This window comes from Triticum dicoccoides, chromosome 5A (assembly GCF_002162155.2).
Source record: "Triticum dicoccoides isolate Atlit2015 ecotype Zavitan chromosome 5A, WEW_v2.0, whole genome shotgun sequence".
In the NCBI taxonomy this organism is placed as follows: Eukaryota; Viridiplantae; Streptophyta; class Magnoliopsida; order Poales; family Poaceae; genus Triticum; species Triticum dicoccoides.
The window spans coordinates 635,495,631-635,514,962 of NC_041388.1; the positions used below are offsets into that span (position 1 = coordinate 635,495,631).

Sequence of the window (19,332 nt, forward strand, 5' to 3'; positions counted from 1 at the left end):
CGCCTGATCTGGACCATATCATAAATGTCATGTGCCATGCTTTTATTAACACATTGAAGTGCTTTTATACTTCGGTTATTATCTTTTTGCCTTAACGACTATGTGGCACAAGCAGGATTCTAAGGCTCAAATTACTGCACTTCACCTAATAATTGGAACCCTTCAGCGGATGAATATATTTGGGGTGGAAAATAGAGACACCCTCACTCATAAGACAACAGGGGTAATAGTTCCTTGCTTCGTTGTTGCATTCCTGGAATCTGTTATGGCCTAAAGCTGTTGCTCCTAGTACACATTTTAAATGACATCATTTCTGTTTTGTGCAGTACTCAGCAAAACTTCTAAAGAAGCCTGATCAATGCCGGGCAGTCTATGCATGTTCACACCTTTTCTGGACTGATGACCAAGATGGAATCATGGATGGTGAAAGGTGAACCTATTGAGATACTCATTTTAATTTTTGTTCATTTTGTTCAAAAGTGGCAAGACATTGCTTCCTGAGACAATGAAAGAAAATTCGCCATCACAAATTTGTGGTCGGTCCTAATTGCATGATATCTCTCGGGCTACTATGTCTCTAATCCTTTTGCGCCAGCTATAGTCAAGTTTAGGCAGTAACTTCGGGCCTGCTGTCGAACCATATCTGAAGTACCTCTTTTGCTTGATCAAAATTTTGTTACAGGGTCCTCCTTTGCTTAAAGCGTGCCTTGAGAATTGCAAATGCTGCTCAACAAATGGCCAATGTATCAAAGGGAAGCAGCGGATCTGTCATTCTATTCATTGAAATTTTGAACAAGTAAACGCTTTATACCTGATATCTTTTCTGGTGCTTATATGATTAATTTGCTGCAATTGTAGTTCTCATACTTGTATTATCTTCAGGTATCTGTACTTCTTTGAGAAAGGAATTCCACAAATCACGAACACTGTCATCCAAGATTTGATCGAACTGATCAGGACAGAGAAGCAAAATGACAGCAGTGCATCTGATCCATCTGCCGAAGCTTTCTTTGCAAGCACTCTACGATACATTGAATTCCAGAAGCAGAAAGGTGGAAGCATAGGAGAAAAGTATGAACAGATAAAAGCTTCGTAACTCGAGACAAGTAGGGCATTGCGACAAGGGGTTTCCATTTTGTCTGAGAGAAAGCAAGCTCTTTTTTTTTGGTGATGTGTTGAGTGAAAACACAACCTGATGGTTTCAGCTGCCTCCGACCGAGAGATGTCTGCACAGTTGTGGTTTCTGAATCTCATGCTCAAATCGGTGCATGCCCACCCTTTAGCTACAATGTTTGGGTTACTTACTACAGTTGATCAGGTGGTAATAAGCTGTACTCTTTGGGAAGCTCAGGTCTGTACAGGATACTTGTGTACCGGAGTGCCATTGTTGTATATTCCTTTTTCTCTAGTTATTTCGCAAAGCGTGTGAATTTTAGGTGGACACTCGGAGTACATATTTTTATTTATCAGACTGGTGTTTTGATTAATTTATAGTGATGAAGGCATTGAATTTAGAACTATATATTTATCTGTTGTTCTTAAGATCATAGTTGCTTCGTCGAGCTTTATGCTTTTGGTTACAAGAAACGCTGACAAAAGTCGCGTAGCATTTTGATCATTTCGATCTGACCAAAAAGGTCGCATCCTGCTTTGCGCACCAGATTGTTTGACCAAAATCGGGAGGATGGAGACAAACAAGCACCAACTCCTGAAAGATTATTATAGGTAGAAACTACTAGCAATTTATTATAGTGTAATTGTAGCATTACATTTGTCTTCCAAGCATTCTCACTTCCAATTCTGATTCCTCCAGTCCAACCAACTGTGCAAGTGCAATTTTAATATCTCAACACATTTTTTCCTCCAAAAAGAACAGGACTTTAGCTAATTTGGATCGATCGGCCGTCGACACATTCGTGAACTGCTCTCGTACGCTCACAACCACAAGACGTGCAGTACAACGTGTGACTGATATCTGTTCTCATGCATCCTATTTTTTGCTCCTCCCTCGCTACACTCACTCTCCACCTTTCACCACTTCCACCTGCATGTGCCACTGGTTGAGAAATGAGAAACTAACCAAGATCACACCACCACTCCTCCGTCCACACCCAAAGCCCCCAATCGAACTCGCCAGAGCTCCAGCCCCTCGCCCATGGACGCGACGATCGGAGATGTGAGCGTGGCGTCGTCGGTGGAGCGGGTCTTCGAGAGCCAGCCGCCGCTGCCGGGGACATGGGGCCAGGTGACGCTGCGGTCCATGGCCATCTCGGTGGTCCTCGGCACCGTGTTCGGCTTCGTCGGGCTGCGCATCATGATGAAGGCCGGCATCATACAGGCGCTCAACCTGCCCATCAACGTCCTCAGCTTCTTCTTCCTCAAGTGGCTCATCAACCTCCAGCGAGCCGCCGGCTTCACCACGCTGCCCTTCTCGCGCCAGGAGAACGTCCTGATCCTCACCACCGTCACCACCTGCCTTAACACAGCAATATCTGGTAAGGATCATACACACCTTGGTATTAACTCTTACAAGGAAAAGCTGCATTTTTTTGGGTACCATGTAAACAAAACGCATGCATATACTCCGCCCCTTCAATGATAAGTGAAATGTGGAGTTAGGAATTCGGGTGCACTATATGAGTGAGCTCATCCATCAGATACATATATATGATCCCCCGCAAAAAAAAAGATACATATATATGATATATCCGAGGAACAAAAACTTTAGTACTCTGTCCCAAGACACTTCAACCTAGTGATCATGATTGGCAATCACACTGACAAATTTATTTTGACTTCACCTCTATTCTTCAGGTGGCTTTGCAAATTATGTAGTTGGAATGACTTCTGGTGTAGCCAAATCACTGGGAGAAAATCCAGATCCAAGAGATATTGTTGACAATATACCGACTGGACGATGGATGTTGTTCCTTTTCCTGATTGGTATGGTGGGAGTAACAGCTAGCGTGCCACTGAACCAGGTAATCCACCATTTACATATACTAGCTGAATGCACGTGCGGTGCATTGCCATGAAATAACGATAAACACAAGGATTAAATTATTGTACTAAATCATAAATGTGTGCCATCCTCTCTACTAGTGAAGGGGAGGCTGCGGTCGTGATGTTATGTCGTGGTTTGGTTTGGTTCATACATTTGTTGGTTTCATGTTAGTTATGAAGAGTATCATTCTTTGGACAGGAGGATATGGAGAGTATCATTCTTTGAACGGGTGGATCATGCTAATTATGGAAAGTATCATCGAGCATTAGACGGGGGTGGTCGTGTTAATTATGGAGAGTATTATTCTGTGGATGGGAGGATCACATTAATTATGGAGAGAACCATTCTTTGACGAGTCACGTTAATTATGAAAAGTATGATCGAGCGGGAGGATCACATTAATTATGGAGAGTATCACTCTTTGGACGGGTGGATCACGTTACTTATGGAGAGTATCATTTTTTGGACGGAAGGATCACATTAATTATGAAAAGTATCATCGAGCGTTGGACGGAAGGATCACGTTACTTATGTAAAGAATCATTCTTTGGACGGATCACATTAATTATGGAAAGTATGATTGAGCGTTGGACAGGAGGAACACGTTAATTATGGAGAGTATCACTCTTTGGACGGGTGAATCACGTTACTTACGTAGAGTATCATTCTTTGGACATGACGCACTAATTATGGAAAATATCATCGAGCGTTGAACGGGAGGATCACTAGAATATTTTTTGAGGGATAGGATCACTAGAATATGTATCCCCCATTGCAACCCATGGACAATTAGCTAGTAGCGGCAAATTGATTCTCTCACCCGCTGCTTTTCTCCTCGGCACTCATTGTGACTCTTTAACCACCCTCTCCTTGCAAGAAGATAAACCAACGTTTTCCCCTCGAACACTACTTCCTCTCCAGCTTTATTTTGGACACTTTTTCTAAGCATCTTTTAAAAATATTTTGTATCTGTACATATTAAAAAACTGGCAATATCGATTCAGTCTCCGATCTTGTTCTAAGGGTTATGATCTATAGACATCAAGATGTTTTGACTTGTGACCTATGAATGATTTCAACTGAGATCGTGTGTTGAAGCATATTCCTGAAGAGACAAGCTCTCTGGATTGGCATTGGATTCCACCATTCCCCTCATGAACCAGCGGCTTTAGTAAGTTGTCGTTTTGGTCGACAAGCAAATCATTGTTTATTGGCCTCGCCTTTAACCGTTCTCGTTGACAAGGATATGCATTTTCTTGATCACACACACACACACGCACGCACGCACGCACGCACCTTGTCACCTACTCCCTCCGTTCCGAATTACTTGTCTTAGATTTGTTTAGATACGGAGGTATCTAGCACTAAAATAAGTCTAGATACATCCGTATCTAGACAAATCCAAGACAAGTAATTCGGAACGGAGGGAGTATTTGTGAACCACCTCCGGGATCAACATACTCGCACTGACCCACCCCCAAAACAACTGAAGAAGTCTGGGTAACATCCTCAGTATCCTTTATGATGGATATCTGTAGAGCGACATGCAATTCCCCCAGCAACCTTAAATCCTGCCAAATATTACAGTACATGGGTAGCTTGTAAGCGTGCAAAAATCATGTATTTTCTCTAGCCTGGATACGGAAGTGGAGATGAGGGAGAAAATTTGCATTACTTTGGACATTTTCACAGAATCTCTATCCGATGCATATTTGGGGCTACCTACCCATGTTGAAGCGGAACTGTCAGATTGTTTTCAAACCTTTATGAGAGATTGCATTTGACAAATAGGTGATGGGTCAAAGGTTAAATTTTGGGATAATCCATATGGAATCCTGATGGCCCTTCTAAGCGTCTGATAATGAGAAGAGGACATGTTTTTTTTTTTGAACATCAGTACAGACGCAAGCACGCACACACGTTACAACTATCCCTCTAACCATCCAACCACAGGTTGGTTCGCGAGGACATGTTGTTTTGACACATGCCAATGATCTCATTAACTCGCAGTCCGAGCGGTGGGATGAAGGTGATCCATGATATTCTTTGGCCAATCGATGCACAAACTATTCTCCATATCGTGGTTATGGACACTTTGAGAATTTTATGGCATGGAAGTTTACAAAGATGGGGACCTTTTCTGTACAGTTGGCATATTATGCTGAGTGGAGCATCACCACAGGAAGAAGTTGTGAAGGAACATGGACACATAGAACTATGTCATCAACCCAGTCTAGTCAAAGTTGTGGGATATAAAAATATCGAAAATAATAAAAATAATAATGTGGAAAGCTATGTGCAACACGCTAACGTGTAGGTCAATTATATTTAACCACCATGTCAAGGTGAGTGCTCAATGCTATTTTTGTCTCGCATGGGCAGATGATATTAAGCTTGCCTTGCTCACTTTAGTTCATGAATAATCAGCGTGGAAAGATTTAGGACTCCAAGATGTATCCTTGAAGCATGCATGGTGGATCGAGCCCTCCCACAGTCGTAACATGTGGGCTTACCTCGGATTCATGACTGGAGCGTCTCCTATGTCTGAATGAAATCGTTCCCCAATGATTGGTCATGCTGATCTTAACATCATGATCATGGTTGCTCCTTGGTACGTGTGGTGGGAAAGGCGACAATCTATCACTAGGCAACGCGTTCAAATCCCAAGTCATTCGGCAAGGCCATCATTGTCTTGATTTGAGCAATGAGAGAGCTTCAACTAGATCTTGTAGCATCCGACATCATGGCTGGGTAAGACCGCTAAAATGTTATGTCAAACTTAATGTGGATGCGTCTTTTGATGAGGACATGAGTCATGGAACTTCTAGAGCTATCCTTCTTGATGGCCATGGATTTTTCATTGTCATAACAACCCAATTAATCAGTCAAGTATATGATGTTGGTACGACTGAAGCATATGCTTTCTTCATGGTCTTATCCTTGTAACTGCAATAGGATCATTGTTAACTTTGATTGTATATATGGTAGAAATCTCTACACCGCGGTAGGATGCACAAGTACGTAACGGGCTTTGGAGACTGTTTTCGTCCATTGAGCTGAGGCAGTTTTGCATTTTGCCACTAGGCTAGCTAATACTCAAACTATGGGAGGTGCTTTTAAAACTACCTCGAATGCCTTAAGGTCCTTGGTGATTCCCTAAATAGAACTACTTTTAATGTTTACATTGTAGGTGGTTTCGTCACTGAATCGCCCAGAGTACTTTATCATTTGAAGTGGAACCACCCAGAATACATTATCATTTGAAGAAGTTTTTAGTTCAGAACCACTCCCATTTCTTATTCATGCATGGTATTTTAATTATTTTTAGCCAACCCTACAATTGAAATTCAAAGAGAACATTCCCACATACACACTAGACACAATCATACACATTCTCATTCATTGCATAAGTCCATTGCATTTCATTATACATTTATATACATCTTGTGGTTCATACAAACCAAAGTTATAAAATCCAAAGATTTATATACTCCACGCCATCTCGAGTAGCCTACCCATCTCACCTCTTCATGTTGCCTTTTCATCTTGAGTAGTGTACACATCCTGCCTTTTCCTTTCACCTTTTGGCTCGATTAGTGTACCCATCTCAACTCATCATGTTGACTTTTGGACTGATCGCCGTGAGATATCTTCTTCACGGGGATCAGAGATTTTTCCACTTCAAAGTAAATTTCACTTAGAACATACATATATGAATGTACATATGTTGAGTAGAGCTAGTTCTGGTGCAACTAAAATCGATCTACATGCGGAAAATATGGTCAGCTTATTGGAAATCAAATATGGGGAAACTCAAGTAATAGTTGAACATAAACTGATATTAACACACACTAGCTCAATCTAAACTCCAATCACCAGTGCAACCAGCGCTGCCATAGCTGTTTATACTAACCCCATTCTGATAAGTTTGTAATGCCAGTGGTGTCTTTTTTTGTGCAGTGCAACTAAAACATAAGACAACCTTGTGATATACATATTGATTTATATGATAAATTTCACATGTACTTGAAAAGATCACACCCAACTTGGTGGTCGTATGTTCAGGACAAACTTCACTCCAAATTTGTCCAGATCATGTTCACCATTTCTCGAGTAGAGATCTGGTACACACTAGAAACATTGTCATTCCATCTTTGAATGCACTCCCAACTTCTCCAAGAAAAGAAACAAAGCATGGTGACTCTCCCGGCATCTCCAAGAAGCGGGAGGTGGCGGCAAACCGTACAGACTATGTTGGTTTCATTAATGCTTGTTATGACAAAAGCTCTATCACGATACATAAAATCTGTAACCTCATTTTTTGGCGTGCCAATAAAACATGGTAAATATCTCTTTAAAAACACATTTTATCAAGTTTTAATCAATGCGGGGAAATACATTAATTAATTCAGAGATGAGAGGGAAAAAGGTATGTGGAACTTTGATGAGGGAGATATAGAAGAATTTCTACCTCCTCTATTAGTTGAAAGAATTCCTTATATAACACTATTTTAAATTTCGTTTCCTTATTTAACACTGGAAAAATGCTTCTTCCCTATCTAACACCAACTTTAAATTTTGTTCCCAATATAACACTTTTATCCATTTTTTGACCTAACGGTGTTAAATGAAACATAAAAAGACAAGTTTACCCTTGGTTCCGGCCAAAGGTTCCCAAGCAAGCAACCGAAGTCTCCTATGCGTGCGTGCATTTTGAGTGCCCAGCCAAGGTTGTTATGTACGTCAATGGAGTTCCCAACAAGCGCTTTTCTTTAATGCCTTTCTAGCTAGACATGGTGATTTCGATGGTGCTCACATAAAAGATAAGAATTGAAACATAATGGGAGCATCATGTAGCATATGACTAGCACATTTAAGTTTAACCCACTTCCTATGCATAGGGATTTTGTGAGCAAAAAATTTATGGGAACAAGAATCAACTTGCATAGGAAGGAAAAACAAACATAACTTCAAGATTTTCAACACATAGAGAGGAAACTTGATATTATTGAGATATGTAAAAGCATATGTTCCTCTCTCATAATAATTTTCAGTGGTATCATGAATGAATTCAACAATATAACCGTCACATAAAGCATTACTTTCATGATCCATAAGCATAGAAATTTTACTACTCTCCACATAAGCAAATTTATTCTCATGAATAGTAGTGGGAGCAAACTCAACAAAATAACTATCATGTGAGGCAATATCCAATTGAAAATTAAAATCACGATGAAAAGTTTCATGGTTATCATTATTCTTTATAGCATACATGTCATCACAATAATCATCATAGATATGAGGCATGCTTTCATCATAATAACTTTTCTCATCAAAACTTGGGGGACAAAAAATACCATCTTCATCAAACATAGCATCCCCAAGCTTGTGGCTTTGCATATCATTAGCATCATGGATATTCAAAGAATTCATACTAACAACATTGCAATTATGCTCATCATAAAAAGATTTAGTGCCAAACATTTTAATGCATTCTTCTTCTAACACTTTGGCACAATTATCAGAATCCTTATTTTCACAAAAGACATTAAAAAGATGAAGCATATGAGGTAACCTAAAATCCATTTTCTGTAGTTTTCTTTTATAGAGTAAACTAGTGATAAAACAAGAAACTAAAAGATTCAATTGTAAGATCTAAAGATATACCTTCAAGCACTAACCTCCCCGGCAACGGCGCCAGAAAAGAGCTTGATGTCTACTACGCAACCTTCTTCTTGTAGACTCGTGTTGGGCCTCCAAGCACAGAGTTTTGTAGGACAGTAGCAAATTTCCCTCAAGTGGATGACCTAAGATTTATCAATCCATGGGAGGCATAGGATGAATATGGTCTCTCTCAAACAACCCTGCAACCAAATAACAAAGAGTCTCTTGTGTCCCCAACACACCAAACACAATGGTAAATTGTATAGGTGCACTAGTTCGGCGAAGAGACGGTGATACAAGTGCAGTATGGATGGTGGATATAGATTTTTGTAATATAAAAATATAAAAAAGCAAGTTAACTAGTAACAAAAGTGAGCGAAAATGGTATTACAATGCTTGGAAACAAGGCCTAGGGTCCATACTTTCACTAGTGCAAGTTCTCTCAACAATGATAACATAATTAGATCATATAACAATCCCTCAACGTGCAACAAAGAGTCACTCCAAAGTCACTAATAGTGGAGAATAAACGAAGAGATTATTGTAGGGTACGAAACCACCTCAAAGTTATTCTTTCTGATCGATCTATTGGGCTATTCCTATAAGTGTCACAAACAACCCTATAGTTCATACTAAAATAACACCTTAAGACACACATCAACCAAAACCCTAATGTCACCTAGATACTCCAATGCCACCACAAGTATCTGCGGGTTTGATTATACAATATGCATCACACAATCTCAGATTCATCTATTCAAACCAACACAAAGAACTTCAAAGAGTGCCCAAAAGTTTCTACTGGAGAGTCAAGAAGAAAACGTGTGCCAACCCCTATGCATAAGTTCACAAGGTCACAGAACCCGCAAGTTGATCACCAAAACATACATCAAGTAGATCACGTGAATATCCCATTGTCACCACAGATAAGCACATGCAAGACATACATCAAGTGTTCTCAAATCCTTAAAGACTCAATCCGATAAGATAACTTCAAAGGGAAAAATAAATCCATTACAAGAAGGTATGGGGAGAAACATCATAAGATCCAACTATAATAGCAAAGCTCGCGGTACATCAAGATCATGCCAAATCAAGAACACGAGAGAGAGAGAGAGATCAAACACATAGCTACTGGTACATACCCTCAGCCCCGAGGGTGAAATACTCCCTCCTCGTCATGGAGAGCGCTGGGATGATGAAGATGGCCACCGGTGATGATTCCCCCCTCCGGCAGGGTGCCAGAACAGGGTTCCGATTGGTTTTTCATGGCTACAGAGGCTTGCGGCAGCGGAACTCCCGATCTAGGTTTATTTTGGGGGGTTTTTATATTTATAGGAATTTTTTGCGTCGGGAACAAGTCAGGGGTCCACGAGGCGATGACAAGGACGGAGGGCGCGCCCGACCCTTGTGGAGACCTCGTGGCTCTTCTGCCCCAACTCTTTTGCTTCCGGGGCTTCTTCTGGTCCATAAAAAAATCACTGTAAATTTTCAGCTCATTTGGACTCCGTTTGATATTCCTTTTCTACGAAACTCAAAAACAAGGAAAAAGCAGAAACTGGCACTGGGCTCTAGGTTAATAGGTTAGTCTTAAAAATCATATGAAATAGCATATAAATGCATATAAAACATCCAAGATAGATAATATAATAGCATGGAACAATCAAAAATTATAGATACGTTGGAGACGTATCACATAACAAGGGCAGGTGCAACTATCCACCTATATGTTCTATAATTTGGCTTGAAATTATTCTTTCAAAACAATTATCACGAGAATAAAACTTTGTAAGTGTTGTATTTTCTCGACATACATTCAGTTACCTACTATGTCTAAGCTACGGTATTCATTTGTAACATACACCAATGCAAAAACATAAGCAAATTTTGGTGCCCAAAACATCTCATAGAACTTAATTAAACTATATCGTGAGCTTAATTAAGAAACCTAATCCTTGGCATCATCAAAGGAGATGTCAATGACGTCCTTGACAATGTCGAATCTCGTGGCCTCGACAACATAATCATCGCCGGACGAGTTCATTGCAATGGCTTCTGGCCATGCGTGCAACTCCCTCATCACTTTCTTCGCCATGCAAGCAACACTCGCCTCGTCGCCAGCTTGTGCATAGAGGATGGAGTCCAGGAGCACGTGTTAGTCCACCTCGTCCTCACTCTGTGCCTCCTCCGATGTCGCGTCCTCTGGGTCGTCACCCATGTCCAACTCCGGTGCCTTGGAGTTCTTGGCGAAGGAGGAGCTACCCATCGGCGGGGGTAGGACAACAAGGGGACGAGGTGTAGGGGCGCTCGTCGATGGAGGCCAACCGGAGCCTCCACCATGAAAGGCATGCCAAAAATGTTTGGAGGGGTGCACCATAGGGGCAGTGAGATATGGTGCGGAGACAAGAAGGGATGCGGGCAGTACGGTGACAGGATTGGGGGATGGGGCAGAATGCATCGAGAGTGTAAGATGGCAAAGGAGGGAAGCGAAGTGGGCAAATGCGCCAAAATTGACAAGAGAGGAGAGCGGAGCAGGTTGTGCTACAGTTTTGTTTGGAGCAGCAGCTAGGATTCAGGGGTAAGAGGGTATTAGCCACGAGTATTTGAGGCGGTCCTTTGGAAAACTGCATATGGACTTGAATTATTGAGGCAGTCAAGAGTTCTGGACCGCCTCTACTAATTATTAGAGGTGGTTTTGCTTCTTTAACTACTATCATGCGTTCACTAACACAAATAAACCACCTCCCTTAGGCTATTAGTGGTAGCTCTGCTGAAATCTTTTTGGTGGAAACGGCCTCTGCGAGACTAGTTCATGATGTTGCATCGATTTTCTTACTAGTGAGTAGTGACGATATCTCCTATGGGCTGGTTACGATTGTCTTTGAAGAGAGTAGGAGACTAGCTCATGATCTTGTATCGGTTTTATTACTAGTAATGATATCTCCTATGGGCCAACAATGGCTATCTTTGATGAGTGTAGGAGACTATAGCTCATGATCTTGTACCGGTTTCTGCCATAGAGAAGCCAATTGTGTGGCTCATGAATTAGCTAAAAGGGCCAAGTTTGCTCAGACAACCTATTGGCTGGATGAGCATCGGGTACGGCCTCTATGGCTCTATTGACAAATAATGCATTGGTGTTTGATGAATAAAGTGTAATTGTTCCTATCCCAATAAAATGGAAAAGTTTTTCAAAGATAACATAAGGTGCATCGCACAAACCAGCAAAGCTTTCCGAGAGACAACACACACACCTATTATTATTATTATTATTATTATTATTATTATTATTATTATTATTATTATTATTATTATTATTATTTATGTGGGGTTTTAACCAGAGTGTCTACAAGGAGATAGGGACATTGTATTTATAGGGAAATAACTCATCGTGGTGTTCTTTTTGTCGCTATTCGCTTTGTTATATCATACATAAATAATACATATGAATATGGTATATTTAAATTCTTGATGGTGTCATCCATGAGTCTTATCTTATGCCTCTTACACTTCTACATTCCTAGACATGAGGACTCATCTGAGTTTCTCTCTCGGCTCCTGTCCTCTATTTTGGAGGAAAACAATCTTCATATGTTTTCGTGAAAAAAAATCATGTTATGGTAATTTAATGGTTCACTTATATTTCCATGTAAATAATTACAGAAAACATATGCAAAGGGCACTTTGTCGATGTATTGTCAATACCTTGTAGATGTATATCTATGAAAGATCACATGTGCTCTTGTGTTCTTGGACCCTGGTAGCAAATTATATGTTTCTTTAGTTTCTTAAGAAATATGAAATGCAAAATATACACCTACAATAATAAGTACAAATAATAAAAATTCTTATTCCTCTAAAGCATAATACGTCTCCACTAATATGTTTAGTCTTGCTATAGGTCATGATCGTTGACTACATGTTACTATTCCCAACAGGAACTGTTCAAGCTCACCTTGTTAATAGCTTCCACACCCCTCAAGGAGCTCATGTAGCAAAGTAAGACAAAGTCCGTCTCTCCTCCATGTAAAATTTGTAACTACAGAACACATACACTCATTTTAGTTCTTCTTTAAACTAATATTATTCATTTATTTAGGTTGCAGGTTGCAACTATATTCAAATTTTTCCTGGGTAGCTTTTCTTGGACTATATTTTCATGGCTCTATACAGCAGGCAACGACTGTGGATTTTCTAACTTCCCATTGTTTGGACTAGAACTATACAAGCACAGGTAGGAATCTGATCCACTTATTTGTTCATGTCATTGTAATGATTATGTACTCCACCAAGTATGTACTTCCGCTCCCCATATACTACATACCTCAGAGTGAGTTCTATACATGAAATATTCCATTTGAGACCATGCATTTCAAATTATTTGCACATATAGTATTTTTGTACGGAATATATATATATATATATATTATACCTCTTTATCATTCTTAATATATATTATTAATTATTCTAATGTACCTCAATACAAGGGGCATGAAAAAAAATATCACAATAATGTTGAGTTTATACTTGTAGAAGTACATAAAATTAGTTTAAGCTACGCCCCTAATAAAAGTGAAAAATAATAATTAATAGTGTACATAGTATAGTAATCTTACAACGCTGTAGTAAAACAACAACTTTGATACAAAAAAATTATTTAAGAATGATTACTTTTTGTATATAGTTCTACTAGATTTTGTATGTAGTTTTACTACTAATCTACCCTCATGCTTAGAATAGTGTCATGGTATATATGTGTGTGACTAGTTTGACTCACCAAAATAGTATATGTAAGCCAAAAAGTTGATCTAGGTGGCAAGTGTCTAGCATATATGTCGTTTTATGAAGTTAAGGAAGATCATAGGCCTAGTCGTGTACCTTGTGTTATATGATTACATGTACTAAACAATTCACTCAAATTTTCTAAATGGTGAAGGATGGGCAATGCGTCTATACTTCAACACTCAACCTCATGCGAGTCTTGGGTGTAAACAGGGACCGAAATCGGGCTCCAGTTCTATTTACATTGCATCTACCAGTGTTTGAAACTCCGAGTCACATGTTGATCACATGAGTACGGAAAATTACAACAATGACACCATAATTGTTGATGAGATTCGAAAAACATTCACTTGTCGATGATAAGTGTAATTACCTATGGGATGGCAACTCAACGACATATCAATGGGCCCCACTAAGACCATAATCAGGCTGTACATTAAGGAGAAGTGCCGCCAACCACAGAAAAATCTTTCCATTAAAGTATTTAACATCTAAGGAAAACACTATGAAACGTAGAAAAGGCCAAATGGATTGTAAACCAATACTGGTCCGACACCACCTACCCCTATAAGTCTAACATAACAAAATACCATCCACCAAGGTGGTTGAGCACCAAAAGTCCTCACCATAGAAGGGGATTCACTCCTTTATGCCTACTTTCAGCCTATACACCACGTTGAAGATTACCGGCGCTTCCCGTCAAAACCACCACCATGATAATCCCCAAGTGCAGGGAGTTATTGTAGAACTTCCATTATGGATGTGCAAGTATAAGTGTTGATCCCCGTAGGAGCTAAAGGTAGGTTTACTATTCTCTCAAGTTATGTATGTCACTTACACAACTTCCATGCACTTAATGTTTAGTACCCCTAAAATCTCTACAATTAGGATAGAATGCAAGGGGATGGCTAAACTTAACAAGGTAAACATAAATGTTAGGGCCTGCAAATAAAAGATTACAATAATGAAAATAGACCTTGGGTGTGTGGTGGTTGTGATGAATCTAGTGGTATCCAATGAGAGCAAATGTTCCTGACAATTGGCTATTTTTTTATATTCATGGTTGGTATTCTTATCTTGGGAACATGTATAATAACTACGCGAAGATGCGTCTCAGTGCCCACCTAGGAAATTTCCCTTCATACAACTTTGAAAGTTATCTCTAAACTTAAGTGATTACCTTCAGTGACCCCTGGAAGTTATCTCACTGCGTGGTAGACAAGGCACTACACTATAAGATGGACTTTGCGATTCCCTCAATAAGTGTGATTTTAAGCAGGAGCCTAAGCTAGCATGCTGCCAAACCATGGTCTCACATGTTCTTATAATAGTATCCTTAGTAAGTAACACAAATATTAAGATTAATTAAGGTAGAAAATACCCAATTATAGTCATAACTTAGGTTGGTTTCATGTGTAGCCATGGCACAAAAGGTGAAGACCATCATCATCATTACACCATTATGTCGTAGTAGCCTATCTCATAATATTCTTTTCTTTTATTTTGACCAAACTCATGTTGATCTGCCAGACTATCTAAGCCCTATGCACATATCACCATCCTCATCACCTAAACTTCGATACCTCTCCACAAACATGACCTACCCAAATAGAAAACCTTTTGTGGAAACATGACCATGATGGTCTCTCCGCATGACTTCCTTGAGAGACAAATCTTGTAAGGAAAGCCATATGCATGGCCTCTAACCCATCCAACTACATCTTCGCATTCTTACGCTTTATTCTTTGGTGCCTTAGTGCACACACTTTGGGCCCAATGGTAAGAGCCCACGCATGGTGCATTATTGCTGCCTCAACATCATAGGCTATGTCCGTGCCTGATCTCATATTAGGCATGAGTTACATGTGTTCGGATCAAACACCTAACCCCTGTTAATTACAAGTGCAAATGCAAATCAACTCATACACATATTCTACAGAATCCCAAACTAGTTAGTTAATCCAAAAGTTTGAACTAGTGGAGAAGGGCGGGCAATACATTTATACTTTGGCATGTGTCAATGATCAATATAAACTCATGTAGCCTTCCCTTCCTATCTCCTGAATTCATAGATCAATCCGTCTCCAAGGAGGGCCTCCATGAATATGCATTTGGCTCGGGTTCACTGAGGAACTAACCCAAAAATCTCAAGTGCCATGATCGCAAGGTTAAACTCTGTTTAACCATCGATCCCTCCAAAGCATGGTGTTTGTCTATTGATATATAGTATGCACATGTGCCACTTCCTTGAAGATGGATAACATGATGTAAATATATGCAAATTTAAGGCCACAAAGAGGAAGGGTATATTGTGTCTTGTTGTAGGCATAACCACCAGATTTTGAGGGGCAATCTTGTAGAATTTAAATCAGACTGTTGAGAACTCCTTTGTTCTTTGGCCTACATGAGGTTGCCTAATTAACTAGATAGCTTATGTTCTCATCCATAAGAAAGAACACATAATAAATGCCACACCGGTGGATTTAGATTCATTAGTTGGGGGATGGGAGTGGTAAATAAAACACAAGAGAGTGAGCTGACTCACATGGTTGAGTAGCTCTATCTTCCATCTCGCCAGACAAGCCCTCAATTTGTATACCTAATTGAAGTCCTCCTTCAAAGGTATCATGATATAAAGGGGAATGCCTAGATACTAGACCAGACCAGGAGGGGTTTCTCACTACAAAATATATGTTGGTGAGGGATTTGTCATCCTCATCGAAGTGTCAAGGTGAGAAGGTGCTACTGAAAATATAATAATAAAAAAATCACATGTCACAATAAAATTGAGCAAGATGGATTTGATGTATGAAGATTGGTTTGAGGAACATAAAAACTTTGTTAGCAGAAATGGTTATCCTTTAGAAGTTTTTCAAACTAGACATAGAGAAAGAACATCTCATGGTTTTCTCTAGTATGGTGCTTCCAAGGTAAAATATAGAAGAATCATCCATGCATACACTATCAATTGCAGGAAAGCTATTTCTACACCAGTAAAGAAGGGATGTTTAATTTATCCCAGTTGTTTTCCTCGTAGTCCACTCATGTCCCTATTGATCAACTTACTCTGGTCCGCCTTTTCAACCGCGACCCCAATATTGGCTCAAATCCTTTTATTTTAGTTCGACTGAACTCATCTGAAAGGAGTTGGATATAATTTGGTGCCCCGTCGGGTGTCTTACCTTTCTCACATCCAATGCCAAAATAAATAAATAATAATGGCCCAAAACTTACTCTATGCACCATGAAGTATAGATTGTCCACTGAAATGGTGAAAATAGAAGGAGGATAGTGTTGTGTTTAATGATGAGGAGAGTTTTTTACCCCCCACCCAAATGAGGCTCACCTAAGTCTGATGTTCTATTTGTATCATTAAGATGGAATATTATTTCAGTGGGATTACAACTCCATGTCAATAGTGAGTCACTTCTGGTGAGTTTTTCCAATAAGCGTTGTGTGAGTGCCTACGTTTTGGTGGTGGTGATGGGGTGTGTGTGTGTGTGTGTGTGTGTGTGTGTGTGTGTGCGTGCGTGCGCGTGCGCGTGTGCATGCGCCTATGTTGTACTTGATGTTTCTAAAAACATAAAAAATATAAACGCATATGTCCTGGACGCCATATGGTGGAATGAGGGCTTGGAATGCCTCGAGGAGGAGGCAGTCGACGAGGTAGAAGCGACCCAGTTGGACCATCAAGGGCCAAAATCCCTATATCTAATAACCTCAAAGAGAAAAGGATATTTACCAAATGAAAAGCCCTAACCATGTCATTTTACTAGCAGTCAATTTTGCTTCTATTGATGAATTGAAGATGAAGATTGCGCCAACAACATAAAGTTGCCACGGATAAATCACTATTATATAACAACATAAGTAACATTACTGCACATGTGAAGCTTTTGCACAACTTGTTGCATTTCCGCTTCAGCTTGTTCAGATATTTTATTTTTGTAAAGTGAATAAGCTTTGCAAACATTTCTTTCATTTGTTCAGAATAAGCTCATTTAGACCATTATAATATGATCCAGCAAGGTAAACATTACAGATCTATTATTTTGTCTTAATCTAATCTATAAGGTTATAGATAAACTAACCCCAAGAATATAAGCAACACATTTTTTATTTTCTCTATATTTAGCATGAAATTTCATCCTCCAAAACGAACATAAACACCTTGAATCCTGCAAACTATGTATAGGCACCAAATCATCAACAAAGTAAATTTGCTACCAAGATTATCTTAGCATTGATTTGACTCGATCCTTTAATTAATGTTCTTTACATAGCGTGGAATCTCCTGCACCTGCAGTAGATTGTTTTCTATTTGCTTTTTCCCTTCCGTATAGTGCACATACTCAATTCTTCTACAACAACATGGTGTATAAATGTGTAAAAATATATCGTTACAATGATTTAGAGTACTCTGTCTATTTGATAATTAATATTGTGTCACCGACGCATATGTCTTCTTCCTTTGATTGCTCAATGCGTACAAGAGGCTAACTTCATGTGCATCATGGTATTGCTTTCACAGATACACTTTTCTGGTTTAAGCAATCACTTGGTGTATTAAGATGTCATTGGTGCCTCAACACATATTAGCGTGTGCAATAAGTTTACGATATTATGAAATTGCATTTGGGTCACATCGATGCATGTGCATGCACATGTATGCAGCACAATGACTTTCCTTTTGGATTACATACACTGGTGGATTCTTAATTAAATGTGTATTTTGATAAATAATTTCTAAAAAGATGTATATGAATCATTGGTTGAACGAATAATATTTTCATATGAATCGTTACTTCAGCAACTCAGATATGATGTTGTGCATGCAGATTCAAATTTGACTTTTCCCCCACATTTGTTGGTGTTGGAATGATTTGTCCACATGTGGTAAATTTTGCATTACTCTTTGGAGGAATCATATCTTGGGGATTGCTATACCCTTTTCTTGAATCAAAACATGGGCAATGGTATCACACTGATAGTGCTTCAAGTCTTACGGGAATGAATGGATACAAGGTATGTACAAAAACTTAAGTCGGTATTTCTTGACTAGAATTTCACATATTTCTGATTCTTCATTACTGACATTTTGAACATGGTATTTCTTAACAGTAATTTCATATATTTTGATTGCGTCATTACTAATGTTTTAAAACTAACATAGTGCTTGGTTTTGAGCTAATATATTAAAAGATCATTATACGCTTATTAAAAATTGTCGTGTGAGTCATTGTTGAACCTGTAATGAACCACTGAATGCAAGCACACACATGAGATCGATAAAATAAAGTAGATACAGACTATAAAGGAAATATAGAGACAGTCCTTGTTGCATCATTTCCAGTTCATTCAATATTTGGAGATGCGTGCAGTTAGCTTGACTTTTTTCCTACTCCCTCCATTCCAATGAATATGGCATGCACGCTTCCCAAATCTTTGACCATAAATTAGACAATCCAAATATGGATTATATGTGATACAAATTACATAGTTGAATTCGTGGTATAATTTTGAAGTCACAAATATACATGTTATTGATTGCATTTACAGTCAAAATTGGATTTTGGGAAGCGTGTGCGCCTTATTCGTTAGAATGGAGGGAGTATGTAATGTTACAGGGGAACCATAGAGATGTATCTAATTAGACTTTAGTGTCTTAATTGAGTAGGACCACATGTGTTTTCTAGGAGAAACTAGACCATGATGGTGCACGTTGCTATGCGCACCCATTTCTCCAATAAATGATCGAATATCTCATAAACTTAAAATACATATATTAAATTGGCATGAACTTATTATATAATGATATAAAAATAATACGACAACAAATAATTCTTGTCATGGGGATTAGAATTAGCTAGGTGACAGGG

General features: G+C 39.2%; 2 protein-coding genes across 2 annotated transcripts in view; both read left to right on the plus strand.

Moving 5' to 3' along the window:
- LOC119303615 (vacuolar protein sorting-associated protein 35B-like) overlaps positions 1-1,528 on the plus strand; it is an 8,618-nt gene extending 7,090 nt beyond the window's left edge. The window contains exons 19-22 of the mRNA XM_037580746.1: positions 116-223; positions 327-430; positions 683-796; positions 883-1,528. Of these exons, the coding sequence (XP_037436643.1) occupies positions 116-223; positions 327-430; positions 683-796; positions 883-1,096 (540 nt within the window). The 3' untranslated portion in view covers positions 1,097-1,528. The remainder of the gene's footprint in view (positions 1-115; positions 224-326; positions 431-682; positions 797-882) is intronic.
- Positions 1,529-1,994: 466 nt separating this feature from the next.
- LOC119300258 (probable metal-nicotianamine transporter YSL3) lies at positions 1,995-19,054 on the plus strand. The gene is made up of 6 exons (XM_037577280.1): positions 1,995-2,495; positions 2,815-2,981; positions 12,573-12,670; positions 12,771-12,905; positions 18,292-18,478; positions 19,013-19,054. The coding sequence occupies exons 1-6, from the start codon at positions 2,156-2,158 to the stop codon at positions 19,052-19,054; spliced, it is 969 nt and encodes a 322-aa protein (XP_037433177.1). The 5' UTR covers positions 1,995-2,155.
- The last annotated feature ends 278 nt before the right edge of the window (positions 19,055-19,332 follow it).